Raw genomic sequence first — 20,108 nt, 5'->3', positions numbered from 1 at the left:
CACACGACATGGGCTGGAACATAATAAAGAGCTGATTTTAAATAGACATGTTTAAAGGTCCAGTTCACTCAAATCACAAAAAAAGCATTATTCCTGATTCGTGTGTTATTTTTGCCAAATGGAAAATGTTTGTTCGACTTGTCCAGGTTTTGAAACCACAAAAAAAAAAAAAAAAATGGGGCAATGCACACAGCTCTTTAAAACTGAATTAATGTTAAACTGATTGGGTTTCTAAAGAAGGTGTGAAGTTTATGAGGGGGTTGATCCAGATCAACAGGTAAAAGATGATATTTATTAATGATTTATTTATTTTAAGCCCCCGCACCAGCCAATGCCAGACCCGAGGCATTTTGTTATCAGGTTGTCCCTCTGTTAGTCCCATTCTTGTGAAAACAATGTCTCAACAACACATCGAGGGAATTTATCCAAATGTGATACAAATGTTCACTTGAGCTAAAAAAAAAACGGATTCGATTTTGTTGGTGAAAGGTCAAGGTCACACTGACCTTATGTTCTTGTAAACATGATATATCTGGAACATCCATAGGGAATTCAATTACATCTGGCATTTACCTCGACTCAAGCATGACCTGAGGAGAAATTGGAGGTCAAAGCTCAAGGTCACTGTCAATGCGCTCTCTTGAGAATGCCTCTTGAGAATCCTTTTCAAATTTGGCAGCTGTGTTCACTAAGACCCGCAGATGAAGTGATTAGCTTTGGTTGCTCAAATGCACGGTGACATCTAAAGTCTAGACTGATTAGACATCAGTAGTCAAAGCTCAGGCTGATCTCATGAGTTTGTGGGGGGGGAACGCATGCTTTAAACAACCACAGCGCAGTAATTCTAGATAAAAATCCCCACCTCAAATTCACCTCCCTCATATTGTGGTGGAGAAACTGATCATCTCTAGAGTTTGGCAAAAAATTTAAAACTATTCGGACAGCTACTTTTACCCCAGCTCCAATGACAAATATTTTTTATATGAACTCACCCTTTAACATTTAGCTACCCAATAGAACGTAGCACTGCAGTGTAGAGAATCTATTATTGAATATATCGTATCTTTTGGCCAAGACGAATAAAACACTTTTATAAAATCTTAACAAATTATTGGTTGACTAATACAGTTTTGCTATTCCCAAACATTTTGAAAACAAACCCACCTCAACTCATAATAAATAACCTTGAACATATTTGGCTCATCTGAACTAAAACAGTGGTTTATTGGCCAACACATAACGTGATGCAGATTTATCAGATGAGCTCCAAAGTGGTTTACTTCACATTTTGCGATACCTTTTCTATCTTAATCTTTAAAGTTAACATATAAAAATACAAACAGCCCAGACAAATCAATACTCCCCTTCTAACAGCCCTATTACAAGAAAGCGGTAAAATACAACAATGGGCAAGAAAATAATACTTAAGGCTTCAAACTGGAGACTGTGTCTGTGTCGTCCTGTTCAGTTTCATTTCATCTCAAACACATCAAACAGCAACACTGACCCAAAGCAGAGAAACTGCACAACACGTTCCCCGTTGATGGGAGCTACAACCTGAAAGCCTCACCCTAAACAGAGCAGGTTGAAATAACAGTGCGTGATATAAATACAGGATATCAATGTCCACAGAGGAACTAGAATCCAGCTCATCGAAACACTCCTTTAACAGACTTAAAACTAAGCGGGTTTCCTTCTCTTTTTGTGCCCAATGTTTCAACAAACTCCGGAAAACAGCTGCTGTTTGATGCGCTCCTCCGTCTTCACCTCCTCCCTGACCCCTCCGTCATCTCTCTGACACACTTCTGTCCATCTCACACACTTCTCCTGCTTGGACAGAGGGATCAAATCAATGTCAGTTTCCTCCTCCTGGTCCTCAACAGAAAACCTGCTCCCCGATAGGAACACGGAGCCCCTCTGATGTCCTTCATCCTCCTCCTCCTCCTCCTCCTCCTCCCACTCATCTCCGTGCTCCCGGTGGCTCGCCCGATCGCTCCTTCCGCCGTCCCAGCGCCTCCTCGCCTCCGCTTCCTCCTCGTTTGTGTTTCTTCTCAACCTGTCCATCTCCACATCCATCATTAGGGACCTGATCTCTCTCTCGTCCTCTCCGGCAGAGTTTCTCTTTGCCTTGCTGCGACCCCTGAGGTTCAGCATCTGAAATGAATCAGATGTGTGTGAGACAGTTTTGCACTTGGTGCCGTGTCTTTCTTCTTCCCAGGTCTCCAGACACCTGCCAAACCACAACAAAGCCTCTCCCACTGACGCCTCTCTGCTGTACAGTTTGAGGCCGACTAGTCGCCTATTATTAGATGTTTCATGAGCCGGTTTATATCTGCTGTACATCCCATATTTAGCAACTTGACTTTTTAATGGCACCTTTTGTGACACAAAGTCAGAGACAACAGAGACAAGTGACAGACGAGCAGCGGGGATGGAAGGAAAAAGGGGAACGAACCTTGAAGTCTTTTCTCTTGCGTTGCAGAACGGGTCTCTGAAGGAAGAGGATCTGCTTGGTCGACAAACTCCCGTCACTGCAGAGAGAGAGAGAGAGAGAGAGAGAGGAGCGGCCCTTTTATTACCGTTACAATCTGATGAGCCGGCATATCGCTACATGTATTGAAATCCGTTTTTTGTTCGCTGCGGTTTGTAAAGTGACAGACTACAAGACGAGAGCGTCTCCGCGACTGGATTTTAAATTTTTTTTTGGTTTCGCAGCTCCGATGGATTTCAAACGCGGTTTCATGTCGCGATGAGCATGTGATCGTGGTTTGTCAGATCTCAAACCATCTGTCCTGAGAGTCTAAGCTAAACTGTCAGTACGAATCCACACAACAGAATGAGACAGGAGAGAGAAATAATGAGTCTGAAGCCAACAAAGCAATAATTAGTCTTTGCTCCTATGATCAGATGTAACGAACAATGCAATTTATATTCATGCTGCAACAAATTTCACACATTCATACAAATCAGTCCTCTGTATAGAACAGATTGTTTGTTTATGAAGATCGATGAATTATTCTCTGGGAAAACCATTTATCTTCTATTTCTAGAAATCTCTATGTGAGAAATATACATCTCAAGTCGAGAACTCATCTTATTGGCTACACACTTGTGTAGTTAAGGACCGAAGGAGGTGCAGTGTTGAATTTGGTGCAATTTGGACTTGCAAATCGTTCAATATTACACTGTGAACAAAGAGGCAACCAGTGCTCGGTCCCAGCAGCAGCAATAATTTACTTTTTGGCCATGACAACAGTGCATTCACGACAATGGTGACATTGAAGATTGTATGGATTCTTTCTAAATCCATGTCTTGATCCACCAAGTTTCATGGAAATCCTTTCACTAATTTTTGCGTAAACCTTCTGCAAACAAACCGACATAGGAAAGGTGGCAACAACAACATCCTTGCCGGTTAATAGCAGAAGGATGGAGCAGAAGGATGGAGCAGAAGGATGGAGCAGAAGGATGGAGCAGAAGGATGGAGCAGAAGGACGCAGCAGGAGGACGCAGCAGGAGGACTGGTTTACAGGAGATTTGAGTTGAGGGCTGTAACAATGACATCTATGGATGCAGTCCAGTACCTGTTGGTCTTGACAATGGGTGTGGGTAACACACACATGAGCCTCCATCCATACGGAGCCAGAGACTGGAGCAATGGGATGTAGTCCGTCTTGACCACCACACCCTGAGCAGGAGAGAGAAAAAGAAACCTCACTCAACTGCACAAAGTCATTCACACAGTGAAGGTGCACACACACACACACACACACAAATTTAACATTCAATACAGAACTCATTCATTTAAGCAAAGTTAAGCTGAGCCACACTACTCTCCTTCCTCTCCACTGTTACGTAATGTAGGACAGAAAAACGGCTTAAGCCTTCAGTCACAAAGGATTTCTCAAAGTGCACATCTCCTCCAGAGTATTCAAAACTGAAAAAGACCCACATCAACAACGGTCCACTGCTCCACCACGATGGCGTCATAGGAGGTGCTTGTGGTGTCCTCCGCAGAGCTCTGCAGGATGAAGACACTGTCCACAGATGAAACGCCGGATTCTGCAGAGACAACGGCACAAAGTACAGTCAGACAAACAGAGGAGGGTGGACGTGATGCAGCAATCCAATCCCTCACTATTGATCCCCCACTTTCCTGTGACTTAAGCCTGCTCATCTCATGGGTGACTGAGCAGCGACTTGCGGTGTAAGCTGTGGACTTACGGCACATGACAGTAACTCCACGCATAGCATCCCTTACCCGGCGGTGGAGCAGAGATCTCCTGAGCAGCTTTTCCTCTTGGAGGTGATTCTCTCTGAGAGTTTGAACTATTCATTTAAGAAATCCACAAGTGAAAGGGGGATGACCGCTGCTTTCCGCCGTGTTAGCGGTCGGCTCTACCGATGTCAATGTAGGTGGGTTGATTCATTACTTTTGTCTTGAGAGGATGAATCATATGCTATTTGGTGATCCTGTGACTTCTCCTCTAGTTGTTAATAATACAGATATTAAAACTGCTTCCAATTGAGCTGTACTGACTTTGGTGATCAAGGGAATAGTTTGCCATTTTTTCCTTCGCCTAAGGACGGTTCATGTTGTATTTGTTTGTTAGTGACGCGGGGAAAATCGCATAAAACCTGAGTTCTCCTTCTTTTCCCACTCCTAAGTACAGTAAGTTAGCAGAATTACGTAAAAACTACTCAACTACGGACATTTAATAGAGGGCTGGGACATGTAACAAGGATCTTCACATGTTTAGGAGACTGATAGTTATGAGTGTGGGCAATTTGATGCAGATCCAAATAAAAATCCAGAGTGAGTACATTTAAATGTGCTTTCATAAGGACTGTTGGGCCTTCTAGTTAGTTTTGTGCAAATAAAGTTTATTGACACTAAACCCAGGAGGTGATTGACTTAGCTTACCATACTGACTAGAAGTTGGGACAGCTTAATTGGGTCTATCCAAAGATTTGAAATATTCTCTCATAAATTCTTACATAATGACAGTATCATATTAAAGCCTATACAATCAAGTAATAACCACTTATTTCCGAAGCTTCCTCTGTCATCTATTCTGCCAGGATGTGATGATGAGTTTTTGCTGCAGCACATCTGTCCTGTGTGTTGTCGATGTGCCCTTGGAACCCACCGTTATCATCTCCGAGCTGGAAAAACCCGTCGACGAGGCGCGCGCCGCTGGTGAAGTGCTGCGTCATGTGGTCGAGCCAGTGCGCATCGACTTCTGTGACTAGCCCCGCCTCCTTCTGGAGCTGGAGCGGCACCCTCAGCGAGTAGAACCTCGGGGACGTGTTCAGCTCTCCTGTGTGGTTGTAGAGGGCAAAGAGCTGCATCCCTGCAATCACAAAGAAAGAAACAGGGAAGTCAGGACAAGATAGATCCACTTCCCTGAGAGTTTGTCAAACCGACAGGAGGCTGGTTACTTACGAGCCTGTGCTGAAGTCGTGTTCTTATCTTTCTCTGAACTCTTGAGACCAATATGGTTGTTGTTGTGTGTTGTTTCTCGGCCTTGTGCATCCGCACAGAAGGAGCCGGACTTTCTTTCATGGCTGCGCTCCAGTTCTGGAGAGCTGAGCCAGCCGTCTGGGCTTGAACCCCGTGTTTCTCCCTGGTCGGGAAGGTGAAAGTGTTTCTCTGTGGACTCTCTGTGCTCTGGTACGCCACGCTGCTGCTCTCCGGGACGCAGCCGGCTCCCTCGGGTGTCTACTGGGTTCGGACTTGGACACCACTGATCCGTGTCCACGCCAGGCCTACTGTGATGTTGAGGTTGGTTTGTTGATTCCAGCGACTCTTTCAAAATGATCTGTGAGGTCTGAATCCGTTCGTTTGGCTCCCCTGCGCTGAGCTCTGAACTCGGGGTGGGACTCAGGGAGCTGAAGTCCAGTTCTCTGGGCACCAAAGGCTGCGTGTTACCTTCTACCATTTCATGATCTGACTCTCGAGGTTCAAAAGGGAGATCGTCGGGTTCTGCGCCGCTTTGAAGGGGTTCTGTTAGATCTGTGGGGCTGGTGCTGGCGCTGAAGGGGTTGCGATGGATGGGCGAAGGGCTCGAGTGCAAGGACGACAGCTCCTCCGGGTCCCACTGCCCCAGAAAGCAGGGTGCGCCCCCTGGCTGCTGAAGAAAGCCCACAAACATCATCCCTTGCTCCGCTACATCCTGGATCTGTAGAGGCAACACACACACACACAATGTTATCACACAACATTAAACTGAACTCAAATCTGAGTGACGGATGGATATAAAACACGACATCCGCAGCACCAGAAATAAATTTCAGTCCGACTACCTTCAGACAAACAAAGCCTCATTTACACACAAACAAAGGCTGACGTATGCAGAGGAGTTATTTTGCAGAATAACAACCCGCCTAATCATCTGCAAAGATCAAATATTCAAATGACAAAGGGACCTCATTATATCAACGCAATCCGTGTGCGTGGGTTTGTGCGTGCATGTGTGTTTCTCACTCCCTCCCATGGAGGCTCTGGTGGTTAATTGTCAGTTGATATTTGGGCTGACAGTTTTAGACAGTACTCTACGGGAGGGAAATCAGATCGTTAAACTGCCGTCGAACAATAATGAGACACATCTTCCCCTATGCTTACATCTTTTGACACTCACACATTATATTATAAAATACTCACACATTATTTTTCATAAACATTGTGTCTATTACACAGCATTATCTAATACACACATACACAAAGGTCTCAGATAAGTTTGTCCACAGACTGATTGAGTTTGTTAGCTAGCAGAAAAAATAGAGGTACATAGCTAAAACATACACACCTACACAAAGCTAGACACACCTACCCACACACCAACACCTTTACCCACAAACAGCCAGACACTTACACACACACTCACACCTACCCACATGCACACAAAATCCAGTGCACTCCATCCGCCGGCTACCGCTCCTGGTTTCTTATCTCGAACTCTGGCTGCCTGTGATCTGATTGGTTATTCATGTCACGCTGCCGGAGCCTATCACATTATACTCAGTGATGTGCATTTCCATCCAATCAGGGTTTCTCTTTGTGCTCGCTGGGTGTTCAGATGCAAATCTTCTCAATAGAGCACATTTTCATTTCCCTTCGCAGGGCCGTTAGCTAATTCATGAGCGGACACCAGAAGTGAGTTTTACATCTGGTAAATGCCAACGATGACGCTGGGCCCGGCAGTGTGTCGCAGGGTTAACGCTCACTATTGTTCACCCCGCAAATACTGTAACCTTCCATTCATTGTCTAGCTCCTCCCTTTTGTTTATCAGCCACGGGAGCATGAATAGTGTCGCAGCAGATGCAACTAGTTGGGATCCACTCTCTGGTTTATTTCCCCCTTGCATGTTTTTGTACACCCTGCTTCGGTGATCCACAAGTGGACTTGTTCTTCTTCTTCCGCTTCCCCTCACCATGAATTGTTAAAATCATTCCAGTCAGGTGACTCACAAAAAAAAAAAATCTAATTTGCTCCATTTGAATTGGAGAGGCTCTGGGTGTCAGGACGAGGTGGTGGGTTAGCATATGGCATACACAGGCAATTATAGGCAGATGCCTGTAGCTTTTTTTGAGCCCCGTGGTGTTTTCTTCCCTGGAAAGTACGCAGGCCGGGGGGGGGGCACCTTTTGTGAGCAGAGTCGACTCCATCCGTTTAGTGCTACACAGCCAGAGGTTTAAAATATCAAAATGTACCAAGAAATAAAGAGAGAATTCTACATAAACGGGCCTTTGCATTGATTAGGTATGAACATGTTTAACGTTTGGACTGGACCATACCAATCACTCACTGTATTAAACTAACTGTACCCCCTTGTAGTGTGCTGACGTGGCGATGAACAACCAGGAAAACCAATCCAGCAGCCATGTAGCATTTTCAGTGTTACTGATTAAAAAAAGTTACAGGACATCGGAGGTCAATGAGATGTGGACGCTCTGGAGGGATCCGGTGTATCTAGCCAATGTGTTGCCCTTACAAATCTATTGGCTTGCCGCCTTATCTCGCCTGAATGAAAAACCTAATCCCGGTTACGTTAGCTTGTGAAAGACCTTTTTCATTTTGAATCAAGAAAAGATAAGACTTTCCATTAGCGATAGTCTTGCATAACTTTCAGTGACCTGTAATCTTATAAACCCTCTCATCGGAGTCGGGCTTCACTGTGATGATCACTAGATGGTTCAGCAAATGGTGCTTGTGATTTCCTCTGCGTCAGCTGGTTAGTTAGCAGGATTAGGCCAGGACTGCAGGATGGATGAAAATTTGAATTTTTTTCATGTTCTGTAACTGTTGGACATTTTCATTGATCCAAAATAATTCATGGATCTTGATGAGAAATATCTGACGGAAACAGTTCTTTATTTCATTAAAAAAATATTCCTATCTGGGTACAACTGTGCAAAACTAATAAACCATATTTTAAGAAGAACTGGCTGCCAACTCTGTGTTTGGTGCCAAATAAAATGATGCCATGGATATTTTAAATTTGGACAAAAAGCCCTGTAGTCTTGGGCTGTGCACTCAATATCTGTAAATACTGAGATGATGCATATTTATTGGAAGGGGTACCAAAGATGGATCAGTGCGCTCCTTCTACTCTCACACCGGATTAAGTAAAAAAAGAGGTACAGATTTAAAATATTCCCATCTTCTTGTAACTGAGACGGTTTGTATGCTTCAGTTAGATCTGTCGTCCCATGTGTTCGCCGCGGGGCCTTTCCCTCAAATAAGTCGAGCAATGTGAAGCCCTGGCACCCCGAAGAGAAGCCTCGTTACTGAACTCCTATTCCAACAACCCTGGAAATTACAGTCTCACAAAGAGTCGGAAAAGCAGCCACTAGATTCTATTTGAAGAATACTAAGTGCTTTGTTTGTACAGAACAACAAAGATCATTATTTTTTTTATCCCAACCCTCGCTTTTGGAAGACTTGGATCCACGAAGAATGAACAGTGTGACGTCTGACTACCTCGGTTTGTTGGTGGGACTCACCCTCTTGACGTAGCTCTGGATCACTTCGGGGTCGGCGGCCTGGTGACCCGCCACACACACATCTGTGTCCAGTCGGTGTCGGGCCCACCTCAGCTGGCTTTTCTCTGAACTACAGGGTGAGAAATGAAAACGACTGTTCACTCTTATGAAACGTTGCTTTGCTTCATTTGCTCCCTGTTCATTATCGCCGAAGCGGAAGCAGCACACAGGAACATTGCAGTGGAAATGAGCCTTGACTGTATGGATTCTGGTTGACATGCTCGTCTTCGAGTGCTCTCATTTGCCAAGAGTGATCGCAGCAGCAAGATAATGTCAATTCTGGCACAGGATGAATTCTCCATTGAAGGAGAGCGCTCATTCAACATGATCACAATAGACTTATTAGGCAGAAAAAAGGGACTGAATTTCCTTCTGCTCGCGCCGCACGACACCATCATAAAAGGAGTGTTCAGATATGGCTCTTCAGATTGGGATTGAGGTCAGTGAGAAGGCCGTGCCAATATCTTGTGCTCTGAGGCGTGAGTGACATTCCCGGCTGGATTTCAAACAGTAGATCTGTCAGATTTCTCTTCTTCCACTTTTAGGGTTTTTGATGAAAGGGGAGGCGGTGATGGGGAGATAAAAGGCGGAGTAGAGGGGACGAAAAAGGCACGCGGAAGGACAAAAGAAAAGGGGGGACAGCCATCACCGAAGAAAGGAGATGAAAGGATGGAGCGATGGGTTTCTCTCTTTCCGCGCGCCGTTCCCCTCTGGCGAGCGCTGATGATGCAATCAGCCGTCTCCACGGTGACAGGTGCCAGGAAGCAGCAGGACCACTTGGCAGGGGGGGCATCAAAGGAGCAGCCCGGCACCTGCCTGTGCATTAGTGCGTGCGTGTGTGTGTGCATGTAACACACCATTCGTTCAATTCCCAATGAAAGAGCACATTGAACTCGGGAGGATGCCTAAAACTGTAGAGTCAGCAACGCAGCTCCTTTAATTGCAAAGAACAAGTGACAACAAATGGAAGCTTACAAGTGTAACTTTGGTTCTCTGAGTGAAAAAATATAAAAGACTGATCCACAGGAGACACAGTCTCTATACCAGACATTTTCTACAACCAAATTATCATAAAGTTCTACTAAGCTGATATCAGATATACGCTGGAGAGAGTTGATGTGTTATAGATCACTCCCATGTTTTTGGAAATGCCAGAAAATATCTACGTGTTGTGAAATGGTACGTTTAGTGCCTGTGACTCGAAATTATTAAAGGAAACTTTCATAATGGAATAACTTAGACCATAAGCAGCGACACTGGGAGAAATATAGGGGAAACAACTCAAAACATTAAAGAAACAGCCGACATGACTGTATGAGCGATGGTGCTGCTAAGATAGATAAATACATGGATCGAGTGAATGTGGTTTTCATAAGGGGAACTGTTTCAACTGTTTTCATCGAGAGAAGAAGGTGAGGCGCAGAATTGTTCTTGTGATAATGGGATTTTCAATTGGCTTCCAGACAATGAAGTTGCAGAAGCTGTCACCTAATGGCTTTTCTCCGATGCTGGTTCCAAATGAATCATCTCATCTCATCTCATTTCATTTTCATCCGCTTATCCGGGGTCGGGTCGCGGGGGGAGCAGCTCAAGCAGGGGGCCCCAGACTTCCCTTTCCCGGGCCACATTGACCAACTCTGACGGGGGGATCCCGAGGCGTTCCCAGGCCAGTGTTGAGATATAATCTCTCCACCTAGTCCTGGGTCTTCCCCGAGGTCTCCTCCCCACTGGACGTGCCTGAAACACCTCCCAAGGAAGGCGCCCAGTGGGCATCCTTACCAGATGCCCGAACCACCTCAGCTGACTCCTTTCTAAGTGAAGGAGCAGCGGCTCTAATCCGAGTTCCTCACGGATGGCTGAGCTTCTCACCCTATCCCTAAGGGAGACGCCAGCCACCCTTCTGAGAAAACTCATCTCGGCCGCTTGTACCCGTGATCTCGTCCTTTCGGTCATCACCCAGCCCTCATGACCATAGGTGAGGATAGGAACGAAGATCGACCGGTAGATCGAGAGCTTTGCCTTGCGGCTCAGCTCTCTTTTCGTTACAACGGTGCGGTAAAGCGAACGCAATACCGCCCCCGCTGCTCCGATTCTCCGGCCAATCTCACGCTCCATAGTACCCTCACTCGCGAACAAGACCCCAAGGTACTTGAACTCCTTCACTTGGGCTAAGGACTCATTTCCTACCCGGAGTAAGCAATCCATCGGTTTCCTGCTAAGAGTCATGGCCTCAGATTTAGAGGTGCTGATCCTCATCCCAGCCGCTTCACACTCGGCCACCAGCCGATCCAGTGAGTGCTGAAGGTCACAGGCCGATGATCCAATGAGGACCATGTCATCTGCAAAAAGCAGTGACGAGATCCTCAGACCACCGAACTGCAACCCCTCCCCACCACGACTACGCCTCGATATCCTGTCCATGTATATCACAAACAGGATTGGTGACAAGGCGCAGCCCTGGCGGAGACCAGCATCCACTGAGAACGAAACTGACTGGCTGCCGAGGACGCGAACACAGCTCTCGCTTTGGGAGTACAGGGATTGGATGGCCCTGAGGATAGACCCCCTTACCCCATACTCCCGCAGCACCTCCCACAGTTTCTCCCGGGGGACCCGGTCATACGCCTTCTCCAGATCCACAAAACACATGTAGACCGGATGGGCATACTCCCAGGCCCCCTCCAGGATCCTTGCGAGAGTGAAGAGCTGGTCTGTAGTTCCACGTCCGGGGCGAAAACCGCATTGTTCCTCTTCAATCTGAGGTTCGACGATCGGCCGAACCCTCCTTTCCAGCACCTTGGAGTAGACCTTACCAGGGAGGCTGAGAAGTGTGATGCCCCGGTAATTGGCACACACTCTCTGGTCCCCCTTTTTGAACAGGGGAACCACCACCCCAGTTTGCCACTCCTTTGGCACTGTACCCGACTCCCACGCGATGTTGAATAGGCGTGTCAACCATGACAGCCCCTCAACACCCAGAGCCTTTAGCATTTCTGGCCGGATCTCATCAATCCCTGGGGCCTTGCCACTGCGGAGATGTTTGACCACCTCAGTGACCTCCACCAGGGAAATTGACGATGAAACACCATCAACCTCGAGCTCTGCCTCCAACATAGAGGGCGTGTTATTCGGATTCAGGAGTTCCTCAAAGTGTTCCTTCCAACGTCCGACAACCTCCTCAGTTGAGGTCAACAGAGTCCCATCCTTACTGTACACAGCTTGGATGGTTCCCCGTTTCCCCCTCCTGAGGTGCCGGATAGTCTTCCAGAAACACTTTGGTGCCGACCGAAAGTCCTTCTCCATGACCTCTCCGAACTTCTCCCACACCCGCTGCTTAGCCTCCGACACGGCAGCAGCTGCAGCCCTTCGGGCCTGTCGGTACCCTGCAACCGAGTCAGGAGTCCTCCAGGATATCATATCCCGGAAGGCCTCCTTCTTCAATCGGACGGCTTCCCTGACCACCGGTGTCCACCACGGTGTCCGAGGGTTACCGCCCCTTGAGGAGCCTAAGACCCTGAGGCCACAGCTAGCCGCCGCAGCTTCAGCAATGGAGGCTTTGAACACCGCCCACTCCGGCTCAATGCCCCCAACCTCCACAGGAATGCCAGAAAAACTCCGCCGGAGGTGTGAGTTGAAGATACCTAGGACGGGGGCCTCCTCCAGACGTTCCCAGTTCACCCGCACTACTCGTTTGGGCTTACCAGGTCTATCCGGAAATTTCCCCCACTCCCTGATCCAACTCACAACCAGATGGTGGTCGGTTGACAGTTCCGCCCCTCTCTTTACCCGAGTGTCCAAAACATGCGGCCTCAGATCAGATGACACGATCACAAAATCGATCATTGATCTTCGGCCTAGGGTACTCTGGTACCAGGTACACTTATGAGCACCCTTATGTTCGAACATGGTGTTTGTTATGGACAATCCATGGCTAGCACAGAAGTCCAATAACAAACGACCGCTCGGGTTCAGATCAGGGAGGCCGTTCCTCCCCACCACGCCTCTCCAGGTGTCTCCATCGTTGCCCACGTGGGCGTTGAAGTCACCCAGCAGAACTACGGAGTCCCCTACTGGAGCCCCATACAGGACTCCATTCAGGGTCTCCAAGAAGGCCGAGTACTCTGAACTGCTGTTTGGTGCATACGCACAAACAACAGTCAGAGTTTTCCCCCCTACAACCCTTAGGCGCAGGGAGGCGACCCTCTCGTCTACCGGGGTAAACTCCAACACCGCGGCGCTCAGCCGGGGATTTATGAGTATCCCCACACCCGCCCGACGCCTCACGCCCTTGGCAACTCCGGAGAAGAATAAAGTCCAACCCTTATCCAGGAGTATGGTACCAGAGCTGAGACTGTGCGTGGAGGTAAGCCCCACCAGATCTAACTGATAGCGCTCCACCTCCCTCACAAGCTCCGGTTCCTTTCCCCACAGCGAGGTGACGTTCCACGTCCCCAGAGCCAGCTTCTGCCGCCCGGGTCTGGTCCGTCGAGACCCCCTACCTTCGCTGCCACCCATGTGGCTGCGCACCCGACCCCAACGGGTCTTCCCACAGGTGGTGGGCCCATGAGATGAAAAGAGGGGGGGTGCCACGTAGTTTGTTCGGGCTATGCCCGACCGGGCTCCGTGGCAAACCCGGCCACCAGACGCTCGCCATCGAGCCCTCCGTCTGGGCCTAGCTCCAGACGGGGGCCCCGGGCTTCCTCCGGGCTGGGTCCCATCTCCTCTGAATCATCTCGTTCATCTTAATCAAATCTCTCTGCAGTGTGAATCTTTCAAGTCAGAACAGTGTGCCTCGGTAGAGAGGGGCCGTTGAACAGGGTGTGGTGAGCTTGCGTACCTCGGCGTCTCTCGGACCAGCACCGCCCGGTGGAGCTGGCGCTGGATGTGCGCGTGGCGAGGGCCGCAGGGGTGGACGAACGGGTGCACCGCGACCAGGACGAACCCCTGCGCGTAGAGCTCCCTGACCTGAACCGGCAGTTCTCTGACCGAAGACAGGCACAGCACCGATGACACCGGCACCTCTGCGTAGGGGGGGGAAAACAATGTCATCAGGAAGGGGTGAGGCTGCTGGTGGATGTGAGAGAAAAGGGGCAGTGGTAACGAGGTGTTTGGAAGAGGATGAAAGCTGAAAACAAAGAGGAAGAGTGACAAAACAAGAAGAAGAGGAAAACAGGGACAGAGGAAGGAAGAAAGACAGAGAGCATGTTTCTATATGCTAATCCCCACCGAACAACACATGGCATCTTCACGCTAAATCTGAAACTAATTACACCACGACTATTAGCCGCTGTCCTGGCACAGTCTGGATTTTGGAAAACACACATATGCAGACATGCTATTCAATACATACTGGGAAGTAAAATTCAGTACAATCACATGTACACACAGACACACACACATCAAAAGGGTTGGAAGACAATGCTGTCACAGTGTTTTTCTTTGGGCGTGTGGTATTAACAGCACTCGCCAACACGAGCCGTTTACCTTATTACCAAACACAATGGGAAGAAAACCCCTTCACTTCATTGGAAATGGTTAGTGGAGCTTATCTTATAGCGGCAACATGCCACAGCAAATCCACCAGGGCGGGCGCAATGTTTGGCGTGAACCGCCCTCTAGGGGTCGGTGCATTGTGGCGAGGCTCTCTCTCTCTCTCTCTATTTCTCTCTCTCTCTCTCCGTCTCTGTTCACAGGCTTTTAAGGGAACACGTGTATGTATGGGCTGTGTGCACTTCCGTATAGTTGAGTGAAGCCAGGTGTATGTGTGTGTGTGTGAGGGAGAGAGAGAGAGCGAGAAATAAGAGGATGGGAGGAAAAAAGGTGAGAGAGGTGAAGAAAGTAGAGATGGGGAGAGAGAGAGAGAGAGAGAGAGAGAGAGAGAGGCAGTTAGCATAGCAATGTTGGGATAGAGGGAGAGAGAGAGAGAGATGAGGCTGTCTGTGCCTGAATGCTTGTCATCCTTTCCCATTCAATCTCATTTGCATGGGTCTGGAGAAGAAAATAACCTGAATAAATTAACTTGACACACACACACAAAAACAAAACCACACGTACGCACACGCAGGAGATGTGCAAGCCATCTCATTTTCAATTTGTTCTCCATCATCTGGCGCGTACACACATGGATACGACCACATGAACACACACTCCCCCGGCGCCCTGCTCAGCGAAACCATGAGAGGAAAAATAAAAATAAAAAAATATCCAAGAGAAATTCCGACCATCACATCATCTCGGCATCAACCGCTTGGAACCAGGAGAGCTGTTCGTCGAGCGAACACTTAACCGGGTGTCTGCGGGGACTTATCAAAAAGCGGTGCTGTGATAATAATAATAACAGCTGGAGACCGGGGGTGGGCTGGTGGGGATAACAGCGATTCCTGTCACCGTAAACAGTCATTAGCCGTCATTAGCTCTGCACGGCTGGCGCTCACCCACCGTCGGAAAGAAAAAAAAACACGCAGGCATCGCGGCTAATTCAGGCAAGGCGCAAACACAGAAGTTATGAGGGTGTTGTGCAGCGCTCCGGGCGTGGGAAGCAACTCCATTTATACTGTCTGCCACTGAGGGATGTGAAAAGGGAGGCCGCTTCAGAATGGGAACGGCTCAGGGCAGAAAAGGGCGGGTGGAGGTTTATGGCGAGGGCACGGAGGTGAAGTGTGCGGAAGAAAGAGGAGCGCGGGAGGCACAGGCGTGTGTGTTTTTTAGAGAGTTTGAAGTGTGTGTGACGGAGTGGCTGTGTGTTTATGTTTGTGCAAGTTCTTTAGGGTGAGAGAGCGGGTGCTGAGGTGAAGTATGTGCATGTGATGTGATGTGTGTGTTCGTGAGGATGTGGAACAGATAGAGGCGCATACATCCAAGGGTGCATTGTTCCACGGGCACAAGAAGCGTCTGAGCGGCTGTTCAGCTGTTGATCCCCCCCCCCCCTGCTATTTCCGTCTCGACCCGCAGCTCGGACCACATGACAGCCGCTGTGTGCTGCGATGGACCACTCACTTTTTGACCTCTGGATTTCACGAGCTGCTTGAAGTCATCCCCTTCCCATAGCGATTTCCAAAGGCCTTATTAATTCCTTGTATCAATCCCTGCATTTTTTCTGTGTGCGACTGCAAAGCATATTCGGTGGGTTGTGTGTGGTATCTCGGCGAGTGTGTGTGGGCCCTCTTTTTTGCCAGTGTTGCCTGAGTGCGTGCACAGCAGACAGAGTTTGCACTAAGCCTGCTAGGTGATGCGTGGGGATTACTACTCACACTGCCACCCTCAAGGCTTATCCCTGTGCCTGGTGGAGGTTCACGTTTATTTAAATAGCCTTCTAATGACTTGCAGAGGTTTTACGTGAGGATATGTGCCAAAAACAGTTGACTATAAAATAATCAACTTCCTGGAGTCGGGAGCTCCCCCGCGGTTTGGGGAATGTAGCCACCGGCTATGACAGTAGTTGGTCAGCATACGAGGTTTGTCAAATGGGGTCTGATCTCCACAGAGCGCCTCCTTTACACGAATGTCTCAGAGGCAGCTGACAAATACAAGCTGGGAAAAAAAAAAGGTTTGCTGTGGTGAGAACAGAGTGCGGCGCTCGAGGCGCACACAGTACCATGTACTTGTGATGGTGTGAATTCTAGTCTGGCTCACTTTTGACACATAGCAGCTCTCTGCCATCTTTGCTGGCACGCTCTGCAGGCTCTTCGCCCAAAAGGAATGGAACACTTAAAATAAAAATGTCCGGAAAAAAATGGTTTGAGCGATGTCAGATCAGCCTTTTCAACAATCTTTCATGAAAAGAAATGTTTGCAGGGGAAAAGTGCAGATGCCACAAAATGATGGATTTGCGATTCGCCTGCAAATACATCACACACAGATTCAGGTGGCAAACATATATCATGGGGGGGGTAGAAGGAATGCATCAACTTTGTCAACAGAAGACATATCTATCATAAGGTGTGGATCACGCGCGCACACATACACACACTTTGGGTCTAACCTTAACCATAGTTACTACAATCCTTAATCTAACCCTACCCAAAACCTTAAGATAAACCTAACCTTGACCTAACCCTATAACCTGGCTTCACCTTACAATGTAATGATGTATGTTGTGGGTTAGGGTTATAATGTGAATGTGTACACAGATTACTAGTAATACCTGTACACCACACACACACACACACAAAAAGATACAGTATACACACATGAGCAAAATGAACTTTCCCTTTGGGTACACAGTGCAACACCAACGCAAACACTGACACAATCACAGGCCTGAGACATGTGAGCATCAGACACATGTTGTAAGTTTTAATGAGACGAGTGGGTCTCCGTCCCTGCAGGGCGGCAGAAAGTCATCAGCAGAGTTCAGCTCCTCGCTGTCTGCTCCAGAGACCGGCGTTAGTCACACGGCGTCACACCTCGCTTCCCTCCTCACACATCCGCAGATTCCTGACTCCCGCTCGCTCACTCACTCGCTCGCTCTCACACCTCCCGCTCTCCTCTCTCGCTCGACCCTCCCCAGACGCTGTTTCTTTTTTTTTTCTTCCGCTTCTTCACGTTCTGTTCATTCCCTCACCCGCAGCTCTCGGCTACACCTCCTTGACTTTATTCTTCCTCCTCTCTACTTTGCTTTTCTCTCTCTCCCTCTTTTCTATTCACGTTCTCCGCACTCGCTCTCTCTCTCTCCCTCTCTCTCTCTCTGTTCCTCTGCTCATTATCCGCGCACAGCCTCGAACACAAAGGAGGTTGGATTAAAATGTCACACATGGCTGTTGCATTTCATATTCCACATTCATGCTGACATGTCAAGGTAGCCAATCAATGTTACACGGGGGATAATGGAGATCGGGGCACTTTTCATAAAGGTGCCTGATGTGTCAGGGTGCAGCACATTGGTCGATTCGAGAGAACCGAGACTGCACAGCGGGATAAAACATGGGTTTCAGGTCATATGATGAGAAGGGGCTGAAGAATCAAATAAATTGTCCTTGTGTGAATCGCAGGCCAAATGCCTGAAACATCCTCATCCCCCCCCCTGAATTCACCACAGGGTTGCCGTGACCCAGCGTGAGCAGGTCGGGCTTAGTCAAACGGAAATATTTTTCTTTTCAGCTCGTGCTTTTGGTGGAGCTGACACTATTTTATCAGACGCATTGTTTCGGGGGTGATTCATCCCTCGCCGGTCAGAGGTGGAGTTAGAAACCGATCCACGCTGCTGCTCTTCAGTCGCATCATGAAGCTCCTCTTCCTGAGAACGCAAGTTAGTTTAATAAGCAGCCGTCTCGTCTCAAATACCTTGGAGGGGTCACCAGTTGTTTTTCATTACCGTGTAGGAGTCGTCATGTCACGCTGGCAGGGAAATAATAATATTAATGGAAGCCAAATTGAATTAAAGCATTGGATTTGACCGTGGGTTTCCTCAATGTCATGGACTGACATACAGTTTCCTCTATCTGCCTCCTACACGCACACACACACACAGACACACACTCGCACGCAAATACAAATAAATCCCTTTGCTGGGAATGAGGTCTCTCAATCTCCACAAACAATCAGATAATCCTTCAGGAATCCTTCACTTCTCTTGGTCTCTCTATCACAAATGGAGAGAGGGAAAGAGACAGAGAGAGGCAGGCGTACACCCACACACACACCCACACACCGACCCACACACACAATCAATTCTTAGTGGCCGTGTTTATCCTAAATACCGAGTATAGGCATCTTAAGGCAGCTCAGGTGGTGTCATTGAATTTACCATATAAACGACCTACCTGCCTGTTGCAAGATAACAAAAACTCTATTGACTAAGTGCTATAAAGTGCTTTGTGTGAGTGTGAATGAGCCGCCCTGACTGCATAGGTGTGTGTGTGGGTGTGTGTGTGTGTGTGTGTGTGGTCTCCCTGTGCTTGTACATGTTTGGTGCTCCTGCCACCACGGCAACCGATGTGATTGGACCATTTATCTGCCGCTGCCTTCAGGACCAAGAAAGACGAGCAAAACTCAAGTCCATTGTGTGTTTTGGTAACCATCACCACCACCACCACCATCACCACCACCACCACCACCACCACTTTGGGTTGCCAGATCTCTCTCTCTGTGCCAACACTACAACCCAACCCATTTGCCAAACACGACAGGACTGGCTGAAAATGAAGCCGACTGGCAACCAGGCCGCTGCCACTTGGCCGTGGTGCGGCGCCTGCTGTCTGTTACAGTGTTACATTGAAAATGCATCTAAAAGGGACTTCAATGAGTCACTTTGCACCTGCTTCAGCTTGTCGGCTGGTGGAGAGCATGGCGCCGGCTTGTAGAAACATTAGGCCATTAGGAAATATAGGCTTTTTTTTATTGTTGTTGCTTGAGCTCTATCTGTTTCTTCTCCTCGCCTCTCCTCACATCCACACCAACACAATGGCAGAATTTGTATTTTTAGAAAACCAGATGCCTCTAGAGGATTCTCATCAAACACTCTCAAGACGCTGCAAGCACACTCACACAAACACACACCCACATTTTTTTATATTTGCGTCCTGAAGACAGCATGCAATCACACATCAGCGTTACTCTATTGTCATTGTGTGACGGAGAGGCAGGGGGAAGATGGAGGGCATGACTACACCATGTACAACATAGCTGAATCTGAGAATTAGACAACTCTTTGAACTCCGTGTGACAGGAGCCGCTAACAGACACAACTTCAGCTTTTAAGCCGTTTTATGCCCTCGGGATACTAACATGAAGAGAAACACATTGCTCAAGAGTTGCTGACCTAAACATTTCATGTAACTGGTAAAAGTTGGAACAGCATCTGTGGCTATTTTATGAGTGGAACACACACCAACAGTGTGGCGACGCTTCGGGATGACAAAGGGGAGCAGACTTCAGAACAGAAAACTTAACTGACTCCACAACCATATTGTGCATTCAAACAAGAAATAAAGGTGATCGGTTAAAAAGAAATCCTGCAAATTGCTTTGGATTTTTCCCAAATGTGGAGAATCGCTCCTTGAAGCCTGTTCCCTCCTCATGACTGGAACTGGGACAAATGTGAATCATATCTGAAAGAAGCTTG

At 48.0% G+C, this 20,108-nt stretch overlaps 1 protein-coding gene across 1 annotated transcript in view; it reads right to left on the bottom strand.

Moving 5' to 3' along the window:
* Window positions 1-188: 188 nt before the first annotated feature.
* rftn1a (raftlin, lipid raft linker 1a) overlaps window positions 189-20,108 on the bottom strand; it is a 29,148-nt gene continuing 9,228 nt past the window's right edge. The window contains exons 3-10 of the mRNA XM_062409620.1: window positions 13,884-14,067; window positions 9,008-9,116; window positions 5,447-6,182; window positions 5,151-5,354; window positions 3,953-4,062; window positions 3,585-3,688; window positions 2,456-2,531; window positions 189-2,154 (exon numbers count right to left, since the gene is read on the bottom strand). Of these exons, the coding sequence (XP_062265604.1) occupies window positions 1,717-2,154; window positions 2,456-2,531; window positions 3,585-3,688; window positions 3,953-4,062; window positions 5,151-5,354; window positions 5,447-6,182; window positions 9,008-9,116; window positions 13,884-14,067 (1,961 nt within the window). The 3' untranslated portion in view covers window positions 189-1,716. The remainder of the gene's footprint in view (window positions 2,155-2,455; window positions 2,532-3,584; window positions 3,689-3,952; window positions 4,063-5,150; window positions 5,355-5,446; window positions 6,183-9,007; window positions 9,117-13,883; window positions 14,068-20,108) is intronic.

Source organism: Platichthys flesus, chromosome 17 (genome assembly GCF_949316205.1).
Source record: "Platichthys flesus chromosome 17, fPlaFle2.1, whole genome shotgun sequence".
Classification (NCBI taxonomy): Eukaryota; Metazoa; Chordata; class Actinopteri; order Pleuronectiformes; family Pleuronectidae; genus Platichthys; species Platichthys flesus.
This window is presented reverse-complemented; position numbering and strand designations above follow the sequence as displayed.